Here is a 21,858-nt window from a genome sequence, read left to right on the forward strand (position 1 = left end):
GAATGGAACGGGTTACCACACCGGATCCGCTCTCAGTTGCTGGTGTTGTCCCCGGTGGTTCGGCAGTCTTTGGCTTGGTGGCTTCAGACTGCTCATCTGCTCGAGGGGCACCCCTTTTGGATCCCGGACTGAGTCCTGCTCATGACTGATGCCAGTCTTCGGGGTTGGGGGGCAGTGACCGGCTCATTTATCGCTTCAGGGTCGTTGGTCCGTGGAAGAAGCTCTTCTTCCCATTAACATTCTGGAACTGCGGGCAGTATACAGGGCCCTGCAGTCATCCGGCCCCACTCTTGACGGAAGGGCGGTTCAGGTACAGTCCGACAACGCCACCACGGTGGCGTACATCAACCACCAAGGAGGAACTCGGTCGGGCAGCGATGTCGGAGGTGTCTCGCATTCTTGCTTGGGCGGAGTGTCACATTCCAGTGATCTCGGCAGTCTTCATTCCCGGAGTCCTCAGTTGGGAGGCGGACTTCCTCAGCCATCACGACGTGCATCCCGGGGAATGGTCGCTTCACCCAGAGGTGTTTCAGCTACTCATGGACAGGTGGGGGCTGCCGGAGCTGGACTTGATGGCCTCCCGTCACAATCACAAGTTGCCCGTTTACGGGTCAAGGACAAGAGACGCAGGCGCCTGTCTGGTAGTCGCGCTGTTGGTGAAATGGACGTTTGACCTGGCGTATCTGTTTCCTCCGATATCCCTGCTTACTCGGGTTCTGAGGAAATTCAAGCAGGACGGCGGCACGCTCGTGCTGGTAGCTCCGGCGTGGCCCAGACATCCTTGGTACTCCGATCTGAGGTGCCTCTCCATCGACGCTCCGTACCTTCTTCCTCAGCGTCAGGACCTATTGTCTCAACGGCCCTGCCTTTACCCGGATCTGGGTCGGCTGTCTTTGACGGCGTGGCTCTTGAGACAGCCGTCTTAAGGTCTCGGGGTTTCTCCAGTTTGGTCATTGGTACCATGCTTAGGGCACGCAAGCCTGCTTCCGCACGGATTTACCATAGGGTGTGGGACACTTACTTTCGGTGGTGTGAATCCAGAAGCTATGATCCTCAGGTGTTCCGGGTTTCCAGAATCTTGGAGTTCCTTCAATCAGGTTTGGACCTCGGCTTACGCCTTGCCTCTCTGAAGGTTCATGTGTCTGCTTTGTCCGTGTGGTTTCAATGACGGATTGCTACACTGCCAGATGTTCACACCTTTTTCCAGGGTGTTCTCAGGATCCAGCCTCCCTTCGTGCCTCCGGTGGCTCCTTGGGACTTGGCGGTGGTACTACGAGTCTTGCAGGGTCCTCCTTTTGAGCCGCTTGAGTCGGTGGAACTCAAGTGGCTGACGTTTAAGACCGTTTTTCTCCTGGCAATTGCTTCTGCCAGGAGTGTGTCTGAATTGGGGGCGCTTTCCTGTCTCCCTCCTTTTCTGATTTTTCACCAGGACAGAGCGGTGCTCCACACTCGTCCTGAGTTTTGCCCAAAGTGGTCTCAAAGTTCCACATTAATCAGGAACTTGTTGTGCCAGCTTTTCAGTCACCTGATCTTTCAGCTGGTGAGGCTTCCTTAGATGTAGTCCGGGCACTTAGAATTTATGTGGACCGGACTGCTTCGGTTAGGAAGTCGGATTCATTGTTTGTCCTCTTCGGTTTTCACAAGAGGGGTTGGCCTGCCAACAAGCCCGTTGGCTTCGTTCCGTTATTTGTGAGGCTTATGCACAGGAGGGTTTACCTGTGCCAGCCTCTGTTAAGGCTCATTCCACTCGTTCTGTGGGTCCCTCTTGGGCTGCTGGACGTGGCACCTCCGCTGTTCAGCTGTGTAAGGTGGCCACTTGGTCTTCAATTCAAACGTTTTTGAGGTTCTATGCGTTTGACACCTTCGCCTCTCAGGATGCATCCTTCGGGCGCCGGGTGCTCCTTTCAGCACAGGAGCGTCCCTCCCTTAGTTGAACTGCTTTGGGACATCCCTAAGGTCAACCCTGTGGACCACCTATGGACCCTGAAGTAGAAAACAAGAGATATGGTAAGAACTTACCTTTGTTATCTCGGTTTCTAAGAAGTCCATAGGGTCCACAGGGCGCCCGCCCTGACGCACCTGGCTTCATATGGGCTATGTGACTGGTCACCGGTTTTCCGTCTCCCATTTCTGTGAGTATGGTTTCTTGTGTGTTCCAGTCTTCCGTCTCTCTGTTTAGGCTCCTCCTCCGGCCTTAGCTGCTTACCAACTGAGGTGCCTGTGGTCGGGGGCGGGGTATCGAGGAGGACGGACCCAAGTGCATCCTGGGAGCAGCAAAGCTTTAACTGCGTGGTGCCCGTGGATCCAGATCCAGCTATACCCCAAGGTCAACCCTGTGGACTTCGTAGAAACAGAGATAACAAAGTTAAGTTCTTACCATATCTCTTGTTTTTCCATGTTTTCTATCACTACTACAATGTGAATATTGGGGTAATTACATTTGTAAAATATATGATATTATTGAGGTTCAAATAGATCATGAAATAGTAGAAGAATACATGTAAACTATAACAGCAGGATGGGTTAAATAGATTGCAGTGCAACTTGGGGTAATTATAACGGCATAATGTATTATTTTGCCAATCTCTTTAGAAAGAAATAGTCCTCAAAATGTTAAGAGGAATAATTGAATTCCTCAAAATGTAGAGTGACCACTTCTGTCAACAAATAATTGGTTGATTGACTTATTTGGCCTGATGAAATTTTGTATTAAATGAAACGTTGACTGTATGGAGGTACCTGTCATGTGTTAGGTGTGAACACACCATGTTGTTAAAGTGATACTAAGTCCTGTGAGTGCCACTAGATTTGGATCTGTGTGTAAAAAAATATATTATATATATATATATATATATTTAATTTGGGGTTATTAGCTTGGTAGATTGGTGTTAGTGGTGCAGTGATTAGATGCAGAATTAGAGTCCACACATTGCACCATTTTTCATTTGCTTTACTGGAATGCATTTACTTCAGCATGCACATCAGGAAACAGAAATAAAATGATAAACAACCTAGCCCTTTCTTAGGGCGCTAGCTCACTTCTTGAGCCCTCTCTGTAGAGGCAGCTAATCTGCATGAAAGTCTCTGAGATTTGTGGTCCTTACTGCCACATGCAGGACTAGACACTGGCCTCCTGGCCTGTTATAGCTTTCTCAGCTTGTTAGCTGCCGCCTCTCACAAGGACAGTGTCAGAGGTATATGGATTTGCCTGCCGCCTTGCAGGTATGATCCTCACCACCTGGTCTGCTTCACTCACACTGCAGCCCCACTTGGACTGTCTGGCTGTGTCCACCAGCAGCCTCACCTGGGCTCTGGTCATACGGCAGCCATGATGCATCTTTCCACAATGTGTATATTTATTTATATATATATATATATATATATATAATATGTGTGTGTGTGTGTGTGCCTTGCAAAAGTATTCACCCCCTTGGCTTTTGATCTTTTCTGTTACATTACAACCTGTAAAATTTTTCTTATTTATTTTATGTGATGGATCTGCACAAAATAGTCTAATTTGGTGAAGTGAAATGAGAAAAATATATATAAAGAATCTTTATAAATAAAATTCTGAAAATTGACATGTGCATATGTAATCACCCCCTTTTTGCTATGAAGCCCCTTAAAAGTTCCGGTGCAACCAATTGCCTTCAGAAGTCACACAATTAGTGAAATGAAGTCCACCTGTGTAAAATCTAAGTGTCACATGATCAGTCAGTATAAACGCACCTTTTCTGAAAGGCCCCAGAGGCTGCAACACCACTAAACAAGAGACATCACACCATGAAGACCAAGGAGCTCTCCAAACAAGTCAGGGACAAAGTTGTTTAGAAGTACAATTCTGGGTTGGGTTATTCAAAAAACAAATATCCAAATCTTTGATGATCCCCCGGAGCACCATGAAATCAATAATCCTCAAAGAACATGGTACCACAAAAACCTGCCGAGAGAGGGCCGTCCACCAAAACCAGGCAAGGAGGGCATTAATCAGAGAGGCAGCACAGAGACCAAAGGTAACCTTGAAGGAGCTGCAGAGTACTAAAGCAGAGACTGATGTATCTGTGCATGTGACCACAATAAACCGTACACTCCATAGAGCTGGACTTTATGGAAGAGTGGCCAGAAAAAAGCCAATACTTGGTGATAAAAATAAGAAGACACGATTTGAGTTTGCCAAAAGGCATGTGGGCGACTCTCCAAATGTATGGATCAAGGTGATCTGGTCAGATCAGACTAAAATTTTACTTTTCGGCCACCAAGGAAAACGCTATATCTGGCGCAAACCCAACACATCCCATCACCCCAAGAATACTATCCCCACAGTGAAACATGGTGTCAGCATCATGCTGTGGGGATGTTTTTTATCGGCAGGGACTGGGAAACTGATTCAAGTCGAGGGAAAGATGGATGGTGCTAAATACAGGGATATTCTTGAGCAAAACCTGTTTCAGTCTGCCTGTGATTTGAGACTGGGATGGAGGTTCACCTTCCAGCAGGACAATGACCCGAGGCATACTGCTAAAGCAATACTCGAGTGGTTTAAGGGGAAACATTTCAATGTGTTGGAATGGCCTAGTCAAAGCCCAGATCTCAATTCAATTGAGAATCTGTGGTCAGACTTGAAGATTGCTGTTCACAAGCGGACACCATCCAACATGAAAGAGCTGGAGCAGTTTTGACTTGAGGAATGGGCAAAAATCCCAGGGGCAAGATGTGGCAAGCTCATAGAGACTTATCCAAAGCGACTTGGAGCTGTAATTGCCGCAAAAGGTGGCTCGACAAAGTACTGACTGTTTAGGGGGGTGAATTTTGATGCACGTTGAAGTTTCTGTTTTATGTTGTTTGATTCACAATATTAAAAAAAACACAACTTCACAGTTGTAGGCTTGTTCTGTGAATGAAATGATGCACACCTTCAAACAATCCATTTGAATTCCAGGTTGTGAGGCAACAAACCATGAAAAATGCAAAAGGTGTGAATACTTTTGCAAGGCATATATATTATATACACACACAGAAAAACGGCACTCCTGTATAGATTCAACAAACACCAGATTGTTTATTAAAAATCCATACAATGTACATCGACGTTTCAGGCAGCTATGTGCCCCTTCTCAATCTATTCAGGAGTGTCGTTTTTTTTTCTGCATTTGTATTTTTGTATCCTGGCACCCTAATCTAAATGTTGGTCATTGAAGTCCCCATTTCTTTCAACATATTATTTATATATATATATATATATATATATATAATATGTATAATTAATATTTCTCGCTTTGTGGAGCTTCCTTGGAATTGCAGGGAGAAGAGAAATGAGGTAGCAACAGCTCAGCCTCACTTCTGTGTTGTCAGGCGCTGCTTGCAGAGCCACACTACGGGCAGTAAGCTACACAGAAAGAGAGCTTATAGAGGTATGCCTCTAAGTATGGGGGGCATGCCTTGAGCACTGGTGGACACCTTTTGGATGTGTCATGTGACCAGGATGTAGTCGTGACAATCCCAACAGCGGAATGCCGGTTAGGGATTAATGATAGACGTCGAAATACAGACGCCGGAACGCAGAGGACGATATCCCGAATGAGGGTAAGTCCGGGGCCCCCTTAGCGTTAGCCACACAGGGGGGAGGGTTCGGATTAGGGAGTCTAGTGTGGTTAGGTTCTGGGGGGATGATGAGGGTTAGGCACCCCCAGGGAGAGGTTAGGGTTAGGCACCCCCCAGGAGGTTTAGGGTACGGGGAAGTGGGGTTAGGGTTAGGCACCCCTGGGGGGAGGTTAGGGTTAGGCACCACTAAGGGATGGTTAGGGGGGACAGGGGAGATTAGGGTACTTCTGTCGGTATCTTGATCCTGTCGGGCATCCGCTGTCGGGATTTTAACCAGTGGCTAAACAGCCGCCGACATTTCAATCCCATTCCATGTGATCAGAAAGTGCACTGCAGTGTTTAGATTATGGAGCTCAGCAGCCAGAGAAGACACGCAGGTAGGAGAATCAATGGACACTGAAGCTTGGTGTAGTGAGGGGAGAGTTAAGGTGCCTACACACTAGGCGGTGTGATCACGATGCGAAATAGTGTCCGCTTTCCCCTTGAACTCTCCCAAGCAGATCCCTGGCAGTCGTGGGCACGATTTAATGTTAAAAACTCCAGATTGACCCACAATCTATCATACATCCTACTATTTCCAGTGCATCGTGAATGAGATTGTCAGATCTTTCCTGCAGCAGGCAAGATCTGGAGATACGATGTACGACCATCAGGTATGCGCATTGGCAGCGTGATCGTGAGTGGACACTCACGATTAGAACATATTTTACACGATCTCTCGCTCCAATGCATGGAAACGGGCGGATTGTGTAAAATATTGCCTAGTGTGTAGGCACCTTTACAATGAGTAGGGGGTGAGACAGGCTCCCAGCACTCAGACCCATATCCATGTGTGCCTCCCCAGCCATTGAACTCACTGCACGTGAGGTCAATTTTATCTCTAAATTAATCAAATGTCCAGACTGACTGACTCCAACGCTCAGCCCAAACTCCTGGACCTAGAAACATGAAAATTGGGGAGTATATGCCTGACGTAGGTACCCACTAAGCAGGGATTTTTTAGAAACTCGACTCCTAACTGTGTGAAAAGGGCTAAAATGTTTCCTCCCCCTGTGCAATGTCCTGACTGAATATTCAAATATGCTGCAGCCATGATGAGTCAAACACCAACTTCCACCCCAAGTGCTGTCAAACATCATTGGCAGTTGGCGTGGCTCCCCTATTTGAATAGTGAGAGAGGATAATGTTAGAACAGCAGTTAGAGGGGAATGTGTTACTCTAGGGATGTGGGAAGGGAATGTGCTACTACACAGGTGAAGTAGGGGAATGTGTTACTACAAGGTAAAGGAGGGTAATGTGTTACTACAGGGATGAGTAAGGGTTATTTGTTTACTACAGAGGTGCCAGAGGAGAATGTGAGGGAGGGGAATGTGTTACTACAGGGGTGAGGGAGGTATTGTATTACTATACAGGTGAGGGAGGGGAATGTCTTACTATAGCAGTGATGCATTACTAACAATTTGAATGATTAATGTGTTACTGGAGTGGTAAGATGGAAATCATAAATATCTAAGGTGTACCCAGGTGAAATCTGGTTCTTCAGTTAGTGTGTATTATATATTAGAGGAATGAGAGCGCCTCCTACTGCAATAAAATAATGTTTCTGTGACCTTCACCAAAAGTAATAACCCTCTGTGCAGATGGGGGTGTACCTTGTATAGTGGAATACACCACTTTAGAACAACCACAAAAAATTCTCCACTTTCCAGTCTCTGAAGACCACTTAGTATCTCACTCCATGTTAATATTTGATCATTGTTTGAAGTCTGATTACATGCAATCTGCTTTTGTATATTGCATGTTTGCAAGGGGTGAGGATAAACCTGCGAGTAGCTTACCAGTTAGTGTCTGACAATCCCTCAGCATCTCCCAGGATTGCGTTGTAAAACAGCCTTCCTTTTCTCAGGAGAGTTCACCTGGCAATCTTACCTTTCTGTACAGAGCATGAGATCAGCAAGCCGGCCTGCATGAGTCGTGTGCTCAGGAAAACTTTAGTGCTGTAGCAACTTGCATACATGTTTTAGGATTGTCGTCTTAAGCATATGCTTATCCCAGGTTGGCGTGTACAGTAAATTGTCTGATGGCTTCACCTCTACGTGATCTTCAGTAATTCAGACTTCAAACAATGATCAAATATTAACATGGAGTGAGATACTAAGTGGTTGTGGTTGTTCTTGCTGATTCTAAAGTGGTGTATTCCACTATACAAGGTACACCCCCATCTGCACAGAGGGTTATTACTTTTGGTGAAGGTCACAGATATGTTATTTTATTGCACTAGGAGGCGCTGTCTTTCCATTTTTTTTTTTCTACAGTACACTTTATACACTTTCTAATTTATTTTTAGAACTGTTTTTATTTTATCTTTGTTTCTAGGTTCAAAAGTTCAACAGTGATTTTCAAGGCATTAGCAGTAGTGGATTCTCAGCGCTAGTATTTGATGGCGCAATTGGTGCTCCAATGTTACCAAGAACTTCTAGCATATCTTACAGCTTTACTGCAGAAGACCAGAAAAGCGTAGAATTTTTACGAAATTGGCAAATGGGACAGCAGAACTTCTCCGAGTCTAGATTGAAGCTGTCAGATATTCAGAGGGAGCAGTATTTTAATTTAATCTGTCAGCTTGTTGGGATAGCGGAGGTTGATAAAGGCTCATATTTGCTTAAGGTAAGCTTATGGCATTACTTTTTTTTTATCTTTGTAATGTTTCACAATCAAGAAAAAGAGGAAGAAAAAAAACTTGAATGTACTGTATTATGTTAACCTGTAGCACTTAAGCTGTGTACACACTAAACAATGTGTACCCAACGTGATGTTGCGTGCGGCGGGACCCGGTACGTTGCCGGCATTGGCAATTGCGTACACACTTGCCGATGCTGGGAGCGACATCGTGGGCCATGCTGTTGAATGCAGCATGACTATTTCGCCCGTTGCAGGTCCGACGGGCGATGTCGTTGATGACGCATGGGAGCACACATCTTCAGTAGTGTGTACAAACTGGCCAATGTACCCAATATATCGTCTAGTGTGTACCCGTCATTAGAACGCTACGGCATGGGTATATTTAATTCCTATGAGGACAGTCACAAATGTGTTCTTTTTAATTTGCATGTTATAAACATTAAATGATGCAGTGAATAACTTTTCAGCGTTGAATCACTATTTCCACCAACGTATCTTACCATTTCAAAAACACTGGAAATGGTAATATACAATAGCCATGAAGCGGGTGACCGCCTTTGATCAATAAAAATTGAATCATTTTAATTGTTTAGCACTAAGATATATTTTTGTTTTTTTCCATTTATTCAATCTTGTCTTTTATCGTTTTTGTGCATATTGTGGTTTTTGCAGAGGTTTATGATGTAGACTTCACTTCTATGTGAAAGGCTTTTTTAAAATCAGGTGAGAAATAATGAAACTGTACAAGACATTTGCAAATAACTATGAACTAACATGCATTGGCCCTGAAACTGTAGAATGAGTGCATCACGTTACAATTGAAGTTGTTTTTAGTTACAATCTATTTCAAAATGGTTCTACACTACTAATGGTATCTCATAAACAATGGTTCAGAAATTGAAATGCATATAAATGCTACAACAATCTACCTGCTGATATGCCAGGCATACTGTTATAGTATATTTCTTCTTCAGGGTCCATAGGGTCCACAGAATCTACCTTGGGCTATGTAGTGGAAACTATCCATTACACCAAACAGCTTCTAGCTTTGTAGCTCCCAGCATGCATCAGTCTTCCTCCCAATATACCCCGCCCCCAGCCACAGGCATTGTTTTTTTGTTTGGTGCACAGAAAGTATCCAGACGCACCTGTTACACAAAGGGACTGCCAAGGCAGTCACAGGCTTTTTTCTTTTACGATTTACTAAGTTTCAATGACTACTGAGTTTAGCAGTACCAGGTGCCGTTAAAGACGCAGGTACTGCGACTCCTACCTCCGCCAGGGGCCGAAAACACCAGTACCGCTATATGCCAAGAGGTTCTCGGCGGGCCTCAGCGTGGCTTAGCTAGCGCCTGTGCTGAGGTCCGGACTGCAGGTCTAGCACGAAGATGACAGCTAAGGCGGCCGCGTCCATATCGTCTGTCACTGAGGATGGGTAGTAGATGCACTAGCAAGCATCTACTACTATGAGGCCAGCGTACCCGTGCCGTAAAAATCGCAGCTGTGGGGAGATAAGCGCTCCCCCGGCCGCTCCTCCCCCAACCCAGGGGCAACTTCCGGTACGGAGTTCAGCGTCTGGTTTGCTATATTTGAGACGCTTGCAGATTGCGCTTGTTTTGTGTACTGCTGTAGCTGTTGGTCTCAGAGGTTGGTAGGTCTCCCTATATACCTCTCCTTTTGGGCCTGGTATATGGCACTCTGTATCCTACCATTACCCCTCCGTGGCTGGCTAGTTAATTCAGAGTATCATTTGCAATAGCAGTTGTGTGTATTTATGCATTGTATGTGACTTTAATGCTAGCTGCTGTATTGTGCTTCCTTTTTGTTTCAAACTGTAAGTTATACCTATCACTGTGTTTCTCCTCATCCCTCTGAAAGGTGTGGGGGGTTTCATTGATAGGGGGTCACATTGCATTTACACTGTACACTTTATACCATTTATACATTTGTCACGTCTAAAGGTGTAGGTGAGAAGGATGACGTACCAGTACTCTGATCATGTGTGTTTTGTTTGGCAGGCCTATCTGAGCAGGATTTTAACTTGGATGGTTTGTGTAGCCTCTGTTGTAAACCGCTACCTGTTCAAGCCAGTACATCTAGAGCTCCAGCACTAGAACCACCCGGGTGGTACCAGGTTTTGTTGCATTTAGTGGACAAAGTCGCAGAAGCACGGGCCCCGGCTGCGGTATTTCCCCATGCTATGGGGTATTCACAGCAGGAGTAATGAAGCTGAGCGATTATTGCCCAGCGAAACGCGTTGAACCCTCCACTTCATGCCACTTGGACCTTTGGGCTTTAACAGTCATCTTTGGCACACACTCTTCCCCCAGATACAAGCTTTGGATTAACCCCTGCAGGCGTGGACGCCTCCTTGTACATTGTGCTTCAGTCCGGATCTCATCTCCGCTGGATGCCAGATGACTTTCCACACAGCTATTCCAAGAACTGGTAAAGTTGTGCTGCTAATATTCCTATCATTGGCTCAGTTATTCTATTTCCCTAAGCAGGACATCACAAAACTCTTTATCAACTCAGCCATTCATTGCCCTTGTGGGGGTTGCTACCACTGACTCTTTTGGGACTATTCAGAGAGAGAGTTCAATTTGTGCCCTTTTGCCCTTATTGGTCCTTGGTGGACACACTATTTATTTATTTGTGTTTGTCATGTCTTTTATGTCTGTATGTATATTGATACACTCACATGTGTTTTATATGAATGTTATAATCATTGCATCTTTTAAATGCTTAATTAGCATAATAAATTATCAATTAGTACTTTTTTACATTTAAACCATCCATCCAGTATTTATACATTGTTTTAGCGCTGGTATTCTCCTTCTGCCAGAAGACAAGATTGTGGTACTACAGTCTCTGGTGCGCAGTCTTCTCTGCAAGCAAAGAGTGTCAGTACACTTGCAATGCAGGTGCTGGGCTCCATGGTATCCACATTCGACATGGTGGCTTATGCCCAGTTCCACTCCAGGTCCCTGCAGAATTGGATTGTGGCTCATTGGGATGGTCAGTATAATCGGAGAAAGTCTCAGATGATCCGCATCTCACCAGAGGTTCGGCTCTCCCTCGCTTGGTGGCTGGAGACGACTCATTTAAATATAGGTCCCGGATTGGGTACTCCTCCCCACAGATGCGAGGATGGGGAGCAGTGACAGGCCATCACACCTTTCAGGGAAGGTGGATGGATATGGAAAGTCTCCTCCTACCAATAAATAACTTGGAGCTTCGGGCAGTGCACAGAGCGCTCATACTGGCGCAGGACCTCCTACAAGGCAGGCCAGTCCAAGTTCAGTCCGACAACGCGTCAGCAGTGGCCTACCTGAATCAAGGAGGCACACGAAGTCTGGCAGCCGTGAAGGAAGTGGCGGAAATTCTGCTGTGGGCAGAATGCCATCTTCCGGCTATCTCTACAATATTCATCCCAGGTGTTCAACTGGGAAGCGGACTTCATAAGTTGCCAGGACATACACACCGGAGAATGGGCTCTTCAACTCCTGGTGGACAAGTGGGGAGTACTGGACGTAGACCTCATGGCGTCATGTCACAATCATAAAGTCCCCAGGTGAGGGTCCAGAACAAGTAACCCCCCTCCCCCAGCCGCCGTCGTGGATCCTCTGGTGATGAGATGGAATTTCAGGTTGGCATACCTGTTTCATCCAATCTCTCTCCTCCCAAGGGTCATCAGAAAGTTCAAGCAGGAAGGTGGCAGGGTAATACTAAGAGCCGCTGCTTGGCCCAGGAGGCATTGGTTCTCCGACCTGACATGTCTATCCATAGGCAGTCCACTTCCACTGCCTCTACGGCCGGATCTGCTAGTGCAGGGTCCCTGCCTAGATCAGGATTTACCTCAACTGGCTTTGACGCCATGGCTGTTGAGTCTACCGTCCTCAAGGCCAAGGGTTTTTTGACCTCTGTGATTCAGATGATGCTGAGGGCAAGGAAGCCTGCTTCTGCCCACATCGATCACAGAATTTGGTATTAATTTTTTTTTCTTTGGTGTTCTCACAGAAAATATGACCCTAAGATTTTCGAGGTCGCAAGAATAATTGCTTTTCTTCAGGCAGGATTAGACTTAGGTCTCAGTCTGGCTACTTTGACAATGCAGAAACATGAACTCTGTTTTGTTCCAATACAGAATTACCCCTCTGCTGGATGTTAGAACAATCTTGCAGGGGGCAGTGATCGCGCTGAGTAAAATAAAATGTGGGTCCCAGGGACCCATAACTTTAAAAAATTGGAGTCCTACACCATTGTTTCTCCCATCACAATTTATGCTTTTGAGCTCCCCACATGCCATCAGACCATCCCACATACCTTCTACATTGTATACACTAATGAAAGTCACACACATTTTCAGTTAAGTACAGATAATGCTTATAAATACATTTAGTTGATCTTGCATAGCCAACAGGTACAGTGCTGGGGGGCAGAGAGGGGGCTAGGGGCAGGCAGTTGGGACTGTGCCAGTGTTGGGGGCAGTTAAAGATTGGGAAGTGCTGGGGACAGGTAGCAGTTGGTGTAGAATTGGGGGTTGAGGCAGTATTTGGGATAGAGCTGCGAGTATAGGGGTGTATGGACAGTGCTTAGTTAAGGGAGGGACGTCTCAGGTAGCAATAAAAACAGAACAAAAATGTATATGGAGCGCTGTTCACATAAACCTATATGCATTTATATATGTTTAAACACATATTTACACCCCCACCCTAACAGCAGCAGGGGGTGGGCATTCCTGACGATCACTACCACCTCTGCAGCTGCCTAGTAGAAGGGAAGCGGACACTGGGCCAGGGGAGGTGAAATTGGCAAGGAGCTCAGACTCAGCCCTGATTTGGTGTCAGTGTGACTGGCCCGTCGGTTAGATTTTCGGCAGCCACCAGGCTCAGGAGACCATGCCTGCCCCTCTGCTCTGCTTCAGCCACAGTATAAGGCAGCCGCTGCTGCCCGGCAGGTTATACTGGCTGATTGCTCTTACACTGCGGCTGGGAGGAAGCAAAGGGGGTTTCTTGAGCCCGGCGGCTGCCAGGCTGATGGAGCCTGGCCATGGTCTCCGTTACAGCTAGCCGTATCCTTCCTTGTGAATGGCCAGAGAATACCTTATCATTGCGCTTAATCTGTGCACCTCCTCTAATTGCTCTGCTCCATCAGACCCAAAGAAATAACATAAACAGCAGAGATCCATGTGCCAATCAGACTGGAGATGGAAAATGCCGTTCCACAGACGACACTGGAGAGTAGCTAGATGCTTTTCTTGCCAATGGAGAGCCGTTCAGGGTGATTGGCTGGGGAGTCACAGCACTTCCTTCAGGATCCGCTGATTTTTTCTTAAAACTGGGTCCCTCACTCTCTATAGCGCGTAAAAACGCGTTCTACCACATATTTTGCAATCACTGAGCGGGTTCTCCAGCTCCAACCTTCATTTGTCCCTCCGGTGGCACTGTGGGATTTGACTTTGGTTCTCAGGGCATTGCAGACAGCTCCCTTTGAACCTTTTGGATATGATGGACGTAAGATGGTTGACAGCGAAGACGCTTTTTCTCCTCGCTATCGCCTTGGCTCGCAGAGTTTGACTTGTGAGCTTTGTCATGTCGCTCTCCATGTTTGATTTTCCATCAAAGTAGAGCTGTCCTCTGTACTAAGGCGGGTTACCTTCCAAAAGTGGTTTCCCGTTTCCATATAAATGAGATTGTAATTCCAGTCTTTCAGTCTTCAGACCTGTCTACAGGTGAAACTTCCTGGATGTGGTTCGAGCCCTTTGTACCTACGTGGATCGTACCAGCTCCATCAGGAAATCACACTCGCTGTTTGTGTTTATATGGGTTTCACTAGGCTGGCCAGCAAACAAGAAGACTTTGGGGGGCGTGGCCTAGGAGCACATGGAGTAGCACGCAGGTTGCAGTGCTCTCCAGGTTACTAATATCCGGACGCAATATCCTGCTCTTCCCCGGGACCCAAACACTTGCCTGCGGACGATAGAAGGTGAGGGGAACCTCCTGGACGCTAGCTGATCCGCTGAGCTGCACTGACGGTGCAGTCGGGGCTCTCTCCTCCTGAGCCTGCTGCTGAGTCCGGCCGCGTGAGACGCCGGTGGCATCCCCGCCTGGCTCCCTTCAGCGCGCACCACCTGACCTGCATTCCAGTCTACACACAGGGGCGCTGACCGGAGGGCTCTGTGTGGAATCTCCTGAGCTGCTGAGAGGCGCGGAGGCTGAGCGTGTACAGCTCAAATAGCGCGGACCTGCCGGAGGGCCTGGTCAAGTGACAGGCCAGCGCCATCTTCCCTGGGGACTGCACTATATGATCACTCTCCTGTGAGTGGTGCCAGGTGAACCATCTAGTTGAGCTCACATATATCCTTCACCTCCTTGAGCTTCATTGGTGCCCCCTGTGAAACAGAGAACTGTGTGTTGCCCTGCTGTGTGTTAGAAAGATCAGATCCTATTCAGTAAGGTCAGAGCTTGCTGCTGCATATGAGACTGCTGTCTCCACAGATATACTTGTGATTTATATAAAGTGTCTCAAGACATCCTGTGCCATTTCTCATCATAAGTGCTTAACTGTGTGAGCTGTACTATCTGCATATAAAAATGGTGAAGCACCAACATAATGCAGCTGCTGCTGCCAAATTAGTACAATACGCTAGAGGTTCTGGCACTCAATCTAAAGCTACTGATCATGGGTGCGACTCCTCCCCTGTTTCGCCCGCTGAGTCTGCGGCATCAACTTCAGATCCCCCCTCAGATGTTGCAATGCAGCGAGTTATTGATGCAGTTACGGCATGTGAAACCCGGCTCTCTGAAAAAATTGGTGAAGTCCAGTCGGACCGATCATTAATACATCATGATCTGCAATGTGTCAGAGAACGAGTGGGGGAACTCGAAACCCGCACGTCTACACTAGAAGATCAAATAACATCTCTGGGTGTTAGAGTTGGATCCTTGGATGGGCAGATGGCAGCGGTCCAGAAAAAGTTATCAGACATGGAGGGGCGGTTGAGAAGAAATAATGTGAGATTCGTAGGACTGCCGGAAAAGGAAGAGAGCGCCAGTCCAGAACAATTCATTGAAAAATGGCTGATACTTATGGTAAAGACTCTTTTTCACCATATTTCTCGGTGGAAAGAACCCATCGGATCCCTTTTAGGCTTCTGCCTCCTGGAACTCCGCCTCGCACATTCATTGTAAAGCTCCTTCATTACAGAGATCGGGATACTATTCTCCGCCTGGCCCGTACAAATGGCCCCTTACAATGGACTGGATCTCGAATAGCCATGTTTCCTGACTTTGCTATAGAAATACAGAAAGAGAGGGCACAGTTCTCAACTGTAAAACGGCGCCTAAGAGATCTCATCATACCTTATGCCATGATTTATCCATCTAAACTGAGGGTGGTTGCCGATGGAGAAACAAAATTCTTTGTATCCCCACGAGATGCTGCTTTGTGGCTGGACCGGCGCAGGCCGGCGAGACTCCCGATAGCCCAGGACTGAGCCGTATAAATTTCTATGTTCGTAAGAATTTTTTAGTCCTCACAGTTAATAATGCTCGTATGTATACTAATGTTGATTGCAAAGTCAAAACATTTACCATTTTGGTTTCAATTTTAGTACTCTGCTTATATTGTGGATACATGTCGGTTGCAGATATATTAATGTCACTGAGTATAACTTTTGAAAAAGCTAATTTTTCTCGAAAGTCCCGGGGTACACACCTATTGACCTGGGGACCTCACTTGTGTTATGCCTTAGGGCCATTATATATTTTGGCTCATATACACTGCGCTGATAGTGGGGTAGGGGTTTAACTTACCTTAGTTGGTATAAACACAAGATGTAGGGGGGAAGAGGGCGGGTTTCTTGTTTTGGGATGAGGTATGCCATAGTTCGGGTTCGTATACAGGGTGGGGGGTGGGTGAAGAGCACAAATTGTTGGGGGGTTTATGTGCTGTGTTGAACCTATATATTACAAAAATGGCAAATTTTGTATCATTTGGGGACTAGACGTGCGGTCTCTGTTTCATAAAAATTATAATACCTTGAGATGGCGTCAATAAATGTAAATTTCCTTGTTTGGAACGTTAGAGGGTTAAATGACAAAGTCAAGCACTCTCTGGTCTTTTAGCATATCAAACACTATGTGGCAGATGTAATCTGCCTCTTAGAGACACACTTAGTTGGAGGACGATTGCTGTCATTAAAAAACCTTGGATAGGTTGGGGCGTACCACTCTACCCACACATTGATGTCTTAGGGGGGTCTCGATATTGGGAAGCAATCGGGAAACCGACTGCCTATATACCGGCAGCCGGCTTCCCGACTGTCTTATCCCGGCAAGGGTGAAATGCCGGGCGTCTAGATGTAGACGCCCGCATTTCCCCGACGCCGGAAGACCGGCGCCCGGCATCATGATCGTAGTGATGCCGGGCGCCGCGAGCGGACAGACGCGGGGGGGAGGGTTAGGTTTAGGGCTCCCTGGGGGGACTTAGGGTTAGGCACCCCCCCGGGAGGGTTAGGGTTAGGCTAGGGGGAGGGTTAGGGTTAGGCACCCCCCGGGGGGGACTTAGGGTTAGGCACCCCCCCGGGGGACTTAGGTTTAGGTAGCGGGGAAGGGGGTGGTTAGGGTTAGGCACTTGGGGGGAAGTTAGGGTTAGGCACCCCTAAGGAGTGTTAGGGGGGTTAGGTTAGTGGATACTTACCTATCCACGATCGGGATTTCCAGCGCTGTCAGGCTTCTGCTGCGTCGCACTCTGCTCCTGTCGGGCTGCCGCTGACGGGAATCGAACGGCGGTATATCATACCCATTCTTCGATATTAGTACTCAAGTCAGTTCCCTTTGTGCTAGATCAGATACACACTGATGTGGGGGGTAGATACATTTTCTTAAAGTGTAGAATACACTCTGTCATTATTGCTACTGGTGGTGTACATCCCTCCTCCATACTCACATGAAGTCCTTAAAAAAGCAGCTGAATTTATGGCCACACTCCCGGGACTACCAGTAATATGTGTCGGTGATTTCAATAACGTATTAAATCTGTCACTGGACAGACATGCTGCTACAGGTCAGACTGGCAGAGACCGATGGACTGGGTTTGCGGATATGGTGAGTGAGTTGGTTTTGTAGATGCCTGGAGGTTTAGACACCCGTGTGAACGGCAATATTCATGTTTCTCATCTACTGATAGATCATTCTCGAGATATGACCTGGCCCTGGTAACTCCAAACATCATGCACCGTATACAAAAGATCCAATCCCATACCAGGGGTATATCTGACCACTCTCCTACCTCACTGACCCTTGACTTGGGGGGCCATAAAGGTCAATCTTTTTGGAAACTCAACCCGTTTTGGCTAACACGTATGGGTGCTGGTCTTGAATTCGAGGCGGCGTGGTCGGAATTCGTGATCTTAATAGTGGGAAGCTTTTTCAACCCTATTTGTGGGATACTTTTAAGGCTTTCCTTAGAGGTACGTTGATACAGAGAGTATCTAGCCTTAAATCATTCTATAAAAGACAGGAACTTGATTTGGAGACTAGATGTAGAACACTAGAGTTGACCTATCTTTCCGACAATTCGGAAGCTAATAGAAGGGATTGGGTAGAGGCACAAAGGGCATGGAAAAAGTGCTTGGAAGACCAGGCAAATTTTAGACTGTTATTTTCTTCTTACCTCCAATATGCTTCAGGTGATAGGCCCGGGTCTTACTTGGCCAATTTAGCCAAAAGTGAGAGACCTTCTATAAATGTAGCCAAGATTGTTGACAGCGATGGCGTGGTATACGACAAGGTACCGGATATTGCTGAAGAATTTGCTAAATATAATCGACAATTATATAGTTCTTATTTAGATGGTGAGTTACAGGAAATTCGAGATTATTTAGCGGATATATCTCTTCCGCGACCTAGTCAGGAAGGTCGTGACCTCTTGGACTCTCCCATAACAATAGAGGAGATTGAACTGGCCATTCACTCCTTTCCTACTGGAAAAGCCCCAGGGATGGACGGGATCCCTATTAAGCTATACAAGAAACACAAAGCCTTCTATTTACCCCGCCGCCTTAATCTTTTGAAGCAAATTTATGAACACAACAGGCTCCCAGATTCTATGTCAGAGGCTTTAATAATTGTTCTGCCCAAACCTGGTAAGGATGCCTCACAAACTGATTCTTATGGTGCATACACACGATCAGATTTTTCCTTCAGATATGAACGATAACGATTTAAAAATATTTCAGTCGTTCATATCTGATGGAAAATCGTTCATATCTGACATGCCTGAACGATGGACGATCAACGATGCGCGTTCCCGTTTGTCAGATAACGATATCTGACATCTGATGGGTTTGCAGTCAGACTTGGACGATTCCATTCATTTTAATGCAGTCAAAAATCGTTCAAATCGTTCAAAACTTTGGTCAAATCGTCCAAATCGTTCAAATCGTTTAATCGTTCAGTCGTTCATCTGACAAATCTGACAAGTCTGACAAATCTGACCGTGTGTACGCTCCATTATAGACCCATATCGTTATTACCCACTGATGTAAAGATACTAGCAAAAATCCTAACTACCAGAATTAATCAAGTTATACTACAATTGGTACATCCAGACCAAACGGGCTTTATGCCCGGCAAATCAACTGCCCTTAACCTCAGATGCTTGTTCACACTTTTGCAAATACCCCGTGAAGACAATTTAACATCTGTTATTGTGTCTCTCGATGCCGCTAAGGCATTCGATTCAGTGGAGTGTGAATATTTGTGGGAAACAATGAAGGGATTTGGGATTGGCCCGGGCTATATAAAATGGGTTAAACTACTGTATTCAGCCCCAGTGGCAAGAGTTGCGGTAAATGGGTATGTGTCCTCCCAGTTTCCACTGTATCGGGGCACCAGGCAGGGCTGCCCACTATCGCCAATTTTATTCGCCCTTGCCATTGAACCACTGGCGTGTAAGATTAGCGCTAGCTTAGATATACTAGGATTTACCACGGGAAATAGGGTGGACAAGATTGCGTTATACGCAGATGACATTCTATTGTTTATTTCAAATTATATTGTTTCAATGCCACATGTTCTAAATATTATAGACACATTCGGTAGATATTCCGGTTTAAAAATAAACTGGGATAAATTTTATGTACTTCCATTTACGGTATCTAACCCAATATTACAATCCTCGCTGCAATGGGTAAACTCCTTCAAATACCTAGGGATTTGGATCTCCAATGACCCCTCGCAATATATACCCCTTAATATTATCCCACAGCTGGAATATATTAAAACTTGAAATTCTGTTTGGGGTAAACTACCATTAACTTTGACAGGCCGGGTTAACCTAGTCAAAATGGTTTTGCAACCTAAATTAATATGTTTTACACAACTCCCCATTATACATCCCTCAGCGAATATTTAAACAAATTGATGGTTTACTTTTTCTCCTTAATCTGGTCTAGCGGGAGAGAGCAAAAACAATACAATAAAAAATCCTCGCGCTGACACTTTTCCAATGAATTGTTCGAATAATTTCAATGAAGAAAAAAACTTGGAAGTAACCAAATCTTCTTATCAATGCGTATGTTGAAATCCCATTAGTACATGCAAATGAAACACATAATATTAGGTGTTAGCGATAATTCTAATAAATTGCTGTTAGATGACACCTCTGAACGGAAACCATATAGGAAGCCCCTCAAACCAATATCCTTGGGTGTCAAGTGGAAAAAAATTTTTTCACCTCATAGAATGTGAGAATATATAGATGTGAATGCTCACATTAATGTTACCTAAAAGAAATATGAGTAAATCCCTTCAAGGTTTCTTTAACCCATATGCATAGATTGGACCAGGTAAAGTGCTTACATAGAAGCTTACTTGAGGCAAATGTATGATAAGCCTATAAAAGGTTTCTTTCTCCCTCTTTCAACCGTGAGAAATGCCCACATGGAAAAAAAAGAAACTACATATGGTGCAGTAGGTCCAAATAAAAATGATTTTAATAACAAATATCACAATAAAAAAGTGGGGGTCAGCCCTCGTACCAGATAGATGATATACAGCGTTCACAAAGTATGCCCAATATCGCAGGATAGCTGGAACCCAGGTATTCAACTGCTGAAGGTGCATAGAATTGACCAGCCTTAGGTACTCAGGTGAACCTCCACTGCCACTCCTCCTAACATGTTTCGACACCTGCGGGTGTCTTTTTCAAAGTGCAGTGGTGAATTAAAAACTGACTTTAAATACCCATGTACCGGAAGTCTGATACTGGAAGTCACTGTGCGCAACTTATACAGGGAGCCTAAATAGATGAAAAACTAGCCTGATGTTCGGGCATAATTTACCTTACATACGCGACCGCGGCCAACCAAGGTGCATCGCTCCGTGTGACACCAAGGCGGCCAGAACCACAACAAAAACCACAGACTCGATGTGGGCGGCCTGCAGTGTTCAATAAAGTTAGTTGAAATCACCTGATCTAAATCACGTGATGGCTGATCATGTGATCGGAGAGGGAAAATCCGGTTGCTATGACCACCTATCAACGAACAGTAGCAATACCCAGGCTACTTTACATAAAAAAAGAAGAACATATGTGTATATATGATATTTACCATATTTATAAAACATATATAAATAACATGATAAAACTAACAAAAAATGCCTAACCGCTAACAAAAAATGAATGAATACTTATAAAAACCATTTGATTTCGAAATCAGAATTTAAGCCAGCTGGTTTCAATGTGTTTAGATCATAAATGCATCTCATCTCTTTTTGTGGCAATCGTAAATCTTTATTGTTGGACCTCCAATTATCTTTTACTGTGGAGATACCACAAAAACGTGAGATCCCTGAGAGTGAACTATTATGTTTATTTTATAATGTAGAGAAAATGGATGGCTTTCCAATCCCTTCACAATATTGCGAGCATGTTCTGCCCATGTAATTTTTAATGCTCTCTTGGTTTTTCCCACATATACCATTTTACAACTGCATTCTATGGCATATACAGCATAACGTGTGTGGCATGTAATTAAAATCCATAATCCTATTCATATTCATATTCCTACCTTGTGTTTGAAATTCTGTTATTTTTGAGACACTACTGGAACAAGCTTTACATAATTTACACTCGCCACATCTGTAAAAGCCCTTATTTCTTGGAAGGAATCTTTTTCCATCCATAGGTAACGCACTGGTTACTAAAGTATCTTTAAAGGTAGGTGCGCGCCTATAGATGAATTTAGGTCTAACAGGTAAGATTTTCTTCAAACTTTCATCTTTAAGGAGGATATTCCAATTATTTTTAATAATGCCTTCTATGCTTTTATGCTGTTTATTAAAAGTAGTACAAAATGACATGGTAAAATTATTATTAGCCTGGAGATTTTTGTTCTTAACTTTGAGTAACGTCTCCCTATCCATATCTGCAACTTCTTTGATCGTCATATCAAGCAAATGCTTTTTATAACCCTTTTGTTTGAATTTATTGGTCATTTATTGGTCTAGCGGGAGAGTTCGGATAAAAACCGATACACTGTCTAGAAATAGAAATTCAGGCGGTCTG

The 21,858-nt window shown here is 45.2% G+C and overlaps 1 protein-coding gene across 1 annotated transcript in view; it reads left to right on the top strand.

Moving 5' to 3' along the window:
- The window catches only part of POT1 (protection of telomeres 1), a 111,738-nt gene that overhangs the window by 25,331 nt on the left and 64,549 nt on the right, over positions 1-21,858 (top strand). The window contains exon 4 of the mRNA XM_088455950.1: positions 7,978-8,268. Within this exon, the coding sequence (XP_088312076.1) occupies positions 7,978-8,268 (291 nt within the window). The remainder of the gene's footprint in view (positions 1-7,977; positions 8,269-21,858) is intronic.

The sequence above is a fragment of the Taudactylus pleione genome, unplaced genomic scaffold, assembly GCF_031769625.1.
Source record: "Taudactylus pleione unplaced genomic scaffold, aTauple2 ptg000041l, whole genome shotgun sequence".
Taxonomy (NCBI): domain Eukaryota; kingdom Metazoa; phylum Chordata; class Amphibia; order Anura; family Myobatrachidae; genus Taudactylus; species Taudactylus pleione.